At 44.4% G+C, this 8,716-nt stretch overlaps 1 protein-coding gene across 1 annotated transcript; it reads left to right on the top strand.

Annotated features, from left to right (window-relative positions):
* The first annotated feature begins 7,137 nt into the window (after positions 1-7,137).
* On the top strand, positions 7,138-8,320 carry LOC113884989 (beta-defensin 103A). The gene is made up of 2 exons (XM_027530097.1): positions 7,138-7,300; positions 7,961-8,320. Exons 1-2 carry the CDS (start codon positions 7,243-7,245, stop codon positions 8,104-8,106), a joined length of 204 nt encoding a protein of 67 aa, XP_027385898.1. The 5' UTR covers positions 7,138-7,242; the 3' UTR covers positions 8,107-8,320.
* The last annotated feature ends 396 nt before the right edge of the window (positions 8,321-8,716 follow it).

Below are 8,716 nucleotides of genomic sequence, written 5' to 3'. Positions count from 1 at the left end.
TCTGTGTTTCCCCACCGTGTGCCCTGGCTCCTGAGGAGAACAGTATATCTCTGATTCTGCTCAGTCTCATTAACCAGATCATGAGTCCATGATTCATGGTGATCCAGGCATCCCTCACTCCCACACTTGTTTTTTCTTTTTACTTCCTCCCTTCACCTTCTGTTGATATTTCCTCTTTTTTTGGTACAGTGGATGAAGCAAAATGTCAAATAAAATGTTCACAGTTCAAGAGTATTTTCAGGAATCTTAGAGGGTCAACAATGTTTACTCATGCCTGGAATATGCAAGAATGCCAAGAATACTTGCTGTCTGAAGATGATAAAAATTCTAGTCCACACCCAGGGGGTTTGGTGGAGACTAACAGCTCAGTCATGTAGTGTGAGATACAGCCTTTTCTCGCTGGGTACACTTCCCCATGTCAAACTGTAGTTCTCCGGTGTGAATTTGAAGGGAAGACAATATCTTTTAAAGCAGGAGTAACAGTTCGGATGCCTTTGGGAGATAGGCAAATATATTAATGCATAAAGCAGGGGGATGGGACAAAGTGCTAAGCTGATTTTTCAACCTGCACAGAGGCCAAATCTACTAACAAAACTAAATACCTCCATAGAGGGCCCCAGACTGAGCACCTACCATTCGCCACTCCCCAAAGGGGTCTATGTGTCCTCGCGTTCTCTGTGGTGTCCAACTCTTGGTGACCCAGTGGACTGTAGTCTGCCAGGCTCCTCTGTCAATGGGATTTCCCAGGTCAGAATACTGGAGTGGGTTGCCATTTCCTTCAGTGGGGAATCTTCCTGACCCAGGGATTGAACCCGAGTCTCTTACATCTCCTGCATTTGCAGGCAGATTCTTTCCCACTGCACCACCTGGGAAGCCCAAAAGGCAGCCTATGATTACATAGTGAAGGGAAGGTTTTGTTTCTCCTGTTTTCTTCCTTAGATTCTTTTGGAGAAAAAAATTTGGAAAACTCAGCAGTGGCCACAGGACTGGAAAAGGTCAGTTTTCATTCCAATCCCAAAGAAAGGCAATGCCAAAGAATGCTCAAACTACCGCACAATTGCACTCATCTCACACACTAGTAAAGTAATGCTCAAAATTCTCTAAGCCAGGCTTCAGCAATACGTGAACCGTGAACTTCCAGATGTTCAAGCTGGTTTTAGAAAAGGCAGAAGAACCAATGATCAAATTGTCAACATCCGCTGGATCATCGAAAAAGCAAGAGAGTTCCAGAAAAACATCTATTTCTGCTTTATTGACTATGCCAAAGCCTTTGACTGTGTGGATCACAATAAACTGTGGAAAATTCTGAAAGAGATGGGAATACCAGACCACCTGACCTGCCTCTTGAGAAACCTATATGCAGGTCAGGAAGCAACAGTTCGAACTGGACATGGAACAACAGACTGGTTCCAAATAGGAAAAGGAGTACGTCAAGGCTGTATATTGTCACCCTGCTTATTTAACTTCTATGCAGAGTACATCATGAGAAACGCTGGGCTTGGATGAAGCACAAGCTGGAATCAAGATTGCTGGGAGAAATATCCATAACCTCAGATATGCAGATGACACCACCCTTATGGCAGAAAGTGAAGAGGAACTAAAAACCTGCTTGATGAAGGTGAAAGAGGAGAGTGAAAAAGTTGGCTTAAAGCTCAACATTCAGAAAACTAAGATCATGGCATATGGTCCCATCAGTTCATGGGAAATAGATGGGGAAACAGTGGAAACAGTGTCAGACTTTATTTTTGGGGGCTCCAAAATCACTGCAGATGGTGACTGCAGCCATGAAATTAAAAGATGCTTAGTCCTTGGAAGAAAAGTTATGACCAACCTAGATAGCATATTGAAAAGCAGAGACATTACTTTGCCAACAAAGGTCCGTCTAGTCAAGGCTATGGTTTTTCCTGTGGTCATGTATGGATGTGAGAGTTGGACTGTGAAGAAAGCTGAGTGCCGAAGAATTGATGCTTTTGAACTGTGGTGTTGGAGAAGACTGTTGAGAGTCCCTTGGACTGCAAGGAGATCCAACCAGTCTATTCTGAAGGAGATCAGCCCTGGGTGTTCTTTGGAAGGAATGATGCTAAAGCTGAAACTCCAGTACTTTGGCCACCTCATGCGAAGAATTGACTCATTGGAAAAGACTCTGATGCTGGGAGGGATTGGGGGCAGGAGGAGAAGGGGACAACAGAGGATGAGATGGCTGGATGGCATCACTGACTCGATGGACGTGAGTCTGAGTGAACTCCAGGAGTTGGTGATGGACAGGGAGGCCTGGCGTGCTGCGATTCATGGGGTCGCAAAGAATCGGACACGACGGAGTGACTGAACTGAACTGAACTAAGCTAAAATAACAGTGATAAATTGGAATTCTAGAAACTGCCTCACATACACACCTGCAACAGGAAGCATGCAATTCTGAGATGCTTTAACAAAGGACCATAATAAGTTGGTAGCAACTGGCAACTCCATATCATTGTCTCGAAGCTCCTGCTGGATGCTGAATCTTAAGATGCTGATAAAGTAGATAGGAGAGAGAGTGTAGCCAAGTGTCAGTCTAGCTACACTCATTCGACAACACAGTATTGCCACCACAAGGGGAAGAATGAATAGAACTTTAATATTGCTATGATTTAGAGCATGGCTTTGATCTAACTCTTTGCAACTCTATGGACTGTAGCCCATAGGCTCCTCTATCCATGGGATTCTCCAGGCAAGAATACTGAAATGTGTAGCCATTTCCTTCTCCAGGGGATCTTCCTGACCCAGGGATCAAACTTGGGTCTCCCAAATTGCAGGCCGATTCTTTACCATCTGAGCCACCAGGGAAGCCCTATGGTCTTAGAAGATAGTCAAAATCCAACAACTGAAGAAAATATGAGAAGTTGAAGTAAATATAAGGACCTCAAAAGGGAGAAGTTTATTAGGCAATTGGTTATAGCAGTGGTAGGAGAGCTGAGAAATCAAATAAATGTATGGTGAGTCACCTCATAATTTGAACAGCAGGGAAGTCTCTGGTGGTCCAGGGATTAGGACTCTGAGCTCTCACTTCCCCGGGCTTGGGTTCAATACCTGATTCAGGAACTAATATCCCACAAGCCACATGGTTCAGCCAGAAAATTTTTTTGCAATAGCATAAAGACCCTACTACCCCTGGGACCAGAGGGACAGAGGGAGGAAGGAGGTAACCTTCCCAGAGCCTGGGACAGGGAGCACACCACAGAAGCTGGGGTCGTGGCGAACCTGCCTGAGGAAAGCCAGGCCGTCGGATGAAGCAGCATTCTGGCCGAAACTGGAAATGCAGAGGAGATGCCTTCAGAAGCTCAGGAAGACGATTACCTTGGCTTCTTACCAGTTCCTGCCTTCTCATTTTCTACCAGTGTCTCCCTTCGGCAAATCTACATGGTGCCTGGAGGCAGGAGTGCGTGAGAAATGCATGTCGTTCCCTACAACACTGCCATTAACTAGCTGGGTGGCCCAGGGAAAGTCACTCAACCTCTCTGAACCTCAGTTTCTTCATCTGCAAAACTGGGCTAATGCTTATCTTTGCTGATAAACCTTAAATAGCAGTGGTCATGACAAATTTTAAACAGCTGCAGAGGAGAGTGGCTGAGTCCCACTTATACTGTATTAAGATAAAGAAGGGAAGTCCGAGCTCCCTTGTGAGGAGCCCATGCCACAGTCTTTAAGCTGTCTTGCTATTGTTCACCAGCCCTCACTTGTCATTCCTCCCCAGGGCCTCATGGGTGATAAATGGGCCACGTGGTAATTTGCAGTTTACAAGTCAATTTCATATCATTAACTCATAGGGCTTTCCCTGTGGACTAGATAGGATATTTATTAGTCTCTGTACTTTATTGTTGAGGTACAGGTGGTCAAAGAGTTTATGAAACTTATTCAAGTAAATCCAAATAATAAATGATAGCACTGAGAATTACATGGTATGGCCTTTGGGCCCCAAACTTTTTTTTAAATTAAACTTTTAATTTTTGTATTGGAATATAGTTGATTAACCATGTTGTGATAATTTCAGGTGGACAGCACTCAGTCATACATATATAGGTATCCATTCTCCCCCAAACTCCCCTCCCATCCATATGTTATGTTATGCTACATAACATACAGCAGAGTTCCTGTGATATACAGTAGAACCTTCTTGGTTATCCATTTAATATAGAGTAGTGTGTACATGTCCATCCCAAACTCTCCCACCATCCCTCCCCATCCCTCCCCCTGGCAACCATATCTTTGTTCTCTAAGCCTGTGAGTGTTTCTGTTGGACCAAAAACTTTGATCAACCAAAACTCTGCTCCAGATTTTAAAAACAGAGTTCAAAACAAAACAGGATTAGAGGAGATTAGGAGAAGTCTGACCTGAGAGAAAATAAGTCTATCCTCTCTCAACCTAATCAACATCAAATTTTAAAAAAATGCTGGCTCAGAGTTACCAGGAAAAAACCCAGCTGGTCCTGCAGGAGGGTTGGGAGGGTCTGCATCTCTGAACCCAGTGACTCAAGCCCCTGAGCCTGGGGCATGGCCTCAGTTCTTGTCAATGTCAGACTCATAGGTATGTATTAATTATTCAACAGTAAATGTGCACCTATTAATTGAGAGGCCAGAAGTATTTGTGACACGTAAAATGGTACAATAAGACAAAAAGGAGGCAAACCAGAGTTAGCAGTGGTTCCCCAGGCTAGAGAAGTGAAGAACAGTCTCACTCTTCTGCTGTGTGAATTTTCACCACAGAAAGTTTCACCCAACTTTTATAAACATCTTAATATATAGAAATGTTCCCCACAATTCATTCTGTGAGTGGGGCAGGTACCACAGCCATAGCCCACTCCCCAGAACCCAGCTTCGAAATTAGCTGACAAGAACAGGTGCCTTCCACTCTCAGAGAACCTCTGATTAAACAGTCGTGTTGCTGTAGAAAGGCCTCCTGTCTTTGAAGGGACAGGTTAGACTCAGGGTTCACGTGGAGGTCTGGTCTCCAAGAAAAGTACGTCATTGCAGGTAAGCAGAGCTCCAGTGATGCCAGCCCTGAGCCTGGGCTGAGCGCTGGTTCTAACTCTCTACAGCACCCCAGCCACCCTCTCTTTTATCTCATGTGAGACCAGGTATGAGAGCCCGCCGGCCGTGTCTGCACTTGGGACTGCAAACTGGTGCAGCCACCATGGAAAACGGGATGGAGGTTTCTCAAAAAACTAAAAACAGAAATGCCATATGACCCATCCGGGTGTATATTCAAAAAACTAAAAACACTATTTGAGAAGATACGTGCACCCAGTGTCTGTTATAGCATTATTTACAATAGCCAAGACATGGAAGCAAGCTAAGTGTCCATGAACAGACAAGGGAGATGTGGCATTTGTATATAGTGGAATACTACTCAGTCATAAATAATAATGGAGCTTTGCCTTTTGCAACAATATGAATGGGCTGGAAGACATTATGCTCAGTGAAATAAGCCCGACAGAGAAAGACAAATGATGTATGAAATTGGGTAAACATGGAATCTAAAAACTGTAACAAACTAGTAAACATAACCAAAAAAAAAAAGAAGACTCACAGATATAAGGAACAAACTTGTGGCTACCATTGTGGTGAGGAAGGAGCAGAGGCCAACATAGGGCTAGGGGAGTAAGAGCTGCGAACTATTATGTATAAAATAAGCTACAAAGAAATATTGTACAACATGGGGAATATAGCCAATATCTTATAGTTTAAAAGGCGTGAATCTCAATATTGTACACCTGTAACATATAATATTGTACATCAACTATAGTTCAATTAATTAATAATAAAAATGTCTACTTTGTCTCATATCTTGAACTGAGGAGGAAAGTTAGGTTTTAAAGATATGAAGTGTCTATAACTCCAAATTCTTCTTAAACCTTTGATTCAAACTTGCCTTTCTGTATGAATTACATTTCTTCTGCATTTCCATAGCCCTGTGCTTGAACCCCTATTACGGCCCTTTGTCAAAATCCACTCTCTATGGTTGACTTGGCTCTGTATCACTCTACATGGGAGTTCCCTGAGACAAAGAGGCAGAACTGGCCCCTCTGTATTTCACCCTTCTATCCCTCACCTACCCCAAGCCCAGGGTACTTTATCTGTGGTAGGAGTTCAGAGTTTGCTTACAGAATCCAATAGGTACAACAGGAGTCTGAACCTACAGTCCTAGACCCTGGGGTTCACCCCAGAACTCTGGTGGATCCGTTACAATTGCTTTCACACAAAGTAATAGCCAACCACCTCCATGAGGACTTCAGCTTCCAAGAAAATGACCTCTTGAGTATAACCCCCTTGTTAGATTCAATAACATTTAATTAAGCCTAATAATTTTTGTAAAGGCAGTTGGCTTCCTAAACATTGAATCTGTATCTAGTGGAAATCCCAGATCCTCGACTTCCTTGTATGTCACGAGCCAGCTGTAACCAGGTGTCGTAAGCCCGGGTGTCTTCCGAAGCCCCTCTTTTGTAGAGAGTGACACTATCAGTGAGGAAACACCTGCCTATAAATTACATCATCCATCTGTCTCTGATGAGGGAAAATGAGACACCTTCCTGACTCACGAATTTGGTGGTTTTCAGAACGCAGCAAAGTGTAAGCTGTGTTTGACCTGAGATGTCACACTTCATCACAGGCCAAGGACACAGGGCAGGGTCTCTGGAATGCAGCCCATTTTCCCTCCCTTCCCACACTACTTAAAAGCTGATCCCATTTTGGGCGTATCCATGCAGGTTCAGGGCGTGACCCAGCCCCAGTTTACACCTAGATTCTGAATACACCAGCCTTGGACTGGACTGATGGGGCTCAGGCTCTCTCAGGACTTTAGAAAGAAGGCAAAAGCTTAGAAGGACCACAGTGGGCACAGGTGAGCTCCCAGCTACACCCCCCAGGACTGCATCCAGGAGTGGGCAGATCTTTCCCATCTCAGACAGCCAGACATGAGCCAGCCCTACAGGAGCACCCAGAGCTCAGAGGCATCAGAATAGCCCTATGTTCACATCAAGCTCTGAATCTCCCTTAGGTTTGTAATTAAGTCCTGGGGGGAATGGGCGTGGTCTGCTTTGTAAGGAACCTTGGCATGAAGCATCAGGAAATACGTCATATTGTCATCACTATAATATTACAGGAATTGCAGCTGCTGAATGCTTCTCCCTATGGCTGCAGACCTGGAGCCTTTATAAAGTGAGCGACCACACCGTCCTGTCCAGTCTCAGCTGGGAAGCCAGCAGCCATGAGGCTCTACTACCTTCTCTTTGCGTTGCTCTTCTTGTTCTTGCTGCCTGTTCCAGGTAAGATGCACTGGGAAATGAGAGGGCTGAATGGATTGAGAATTTGTCATTCAGAGTCAGCCCTCTCCATTCATTTGGGAATTTTAGATAAAGTAGATTTATTGTCTGGGAACTAGACATTACCAGTTTTTGTTTTTGTTTTTCTTGACAAAGATCATCAAGAACCTCAAAGCAGGGTCTCCATCCCTTCTGATTCACTCTTAAGAGACTAATCAGCTCACAAACCATCCCTCCATGGGAGAATTGTTATACCTGTTCATGAGACAGGAAGAAAGTGATGTAAATCTTTCCTACCAACAGGAAAAATGAACTTCATCTGAGGACAGAAGCACAGATTCCCTTTTATTAGCTTAGTGGTTGGAGATACAGTCTTTTGGCCTCTTAAGGGCCCGGGGGACCATCGCGGCCCCTGCCTCCCAGGGGTCAATTCACAAGGGGGCTGCCATGGTCACGCCACTTTCTCAGCTGAGCCAAACCCACAGACACATTGTTAGTAGCTAGCCCCACCTTCTTCTTTACTCCAGATGGTAAAGAAAAAGGAAAAAGACATAAAAGAATAAAAAATGGCACCAGATAACTTATTAGAGGGATTCCAAAAGCCTAGGACTTGTACCACGGCCTTCCTAAAACCTTCCCGTGTGCTTCGTTTCTTTCCTGCAGGCAACGGCGGCATCATAAGCGGGTTACAAAGGTATTATTGCAAAATAAGAAGCGGCCGGTGTGCTCTGATTGGCTGCCTTCCAAAGGAGGAACAGATAGGCCGCTGTTCACTGAGTGGCCGAAAATGCTGCCGGAAGAAGAAATGAAAAATCCAGAAATACAAGGAGAATGTCACAAAGCGTGAAAATGCCTCCTCCAGAAGCCAATCAAATTAAAGACTTTTTACAAAAAATTAGAAGCTTGATTATTATCATTATTATTTTTTAACATTCTGTTTATTGTGCTAGTTGTTACCAAACAGGCAACTTAGAAAGTGTTAATGACTCACCTTTAATTCAAATAAAGTATAATCCATAGTGAGAGGGTCCAAACTGATGTTCCAAAGATTGTCAGATTTTATTCCTCTTTCACAGCTTTCACCACCCCCCAACCCCACCAGTGACACTGGACTGCTTGTTCTTTCTAAAACACTTCCTTTGCCTTCTGTCACCCATCTGAGCTTTGCAGTCTGTCCATCTGTCATAGCATCTCCCCACCAAATCCATCTCTGAAACTTCAGGGCATCCCTGAGGGTCTTCCCAGGTCCTTCTGAGCACTTTACAGCTCAGAGACACGGGGAACCTGGCTCCTCCTCGACCCTGCCCTCAGCTTTCCTCTCACTCTTGCCTCTGTTCTGACTGACCTCAGGCCTGGATGAAATCTCTCCTCCAGCTATGTCTCCAAACCCATCTCTCAGGGGCACCTCAAATTCTACCT

The sequence above is a fragment of the Bos indicus x Bos taurus genome, chromosome 27 (genome assembly GCF_003369695.1).
Source record: "Bos indicus x Bos taurus breed Angus x Brahman F1 hybrid chromosome 27, Bos_hybrid_MaternalHap_v2.0, whole genome shotgun sequence".
NCBI classification, from domain to species: domain Eukaryota; kingdom Metazoa; phylum Chordata; class Mammalia; order Artiodactyla; family Bovidae; genus Bos; species Bos indicus x Bos taurus.
Note: the sequence above shows the minus strand (reverse complement) of the source record. Positions and strands in the feature narration are given on the sequence as shown.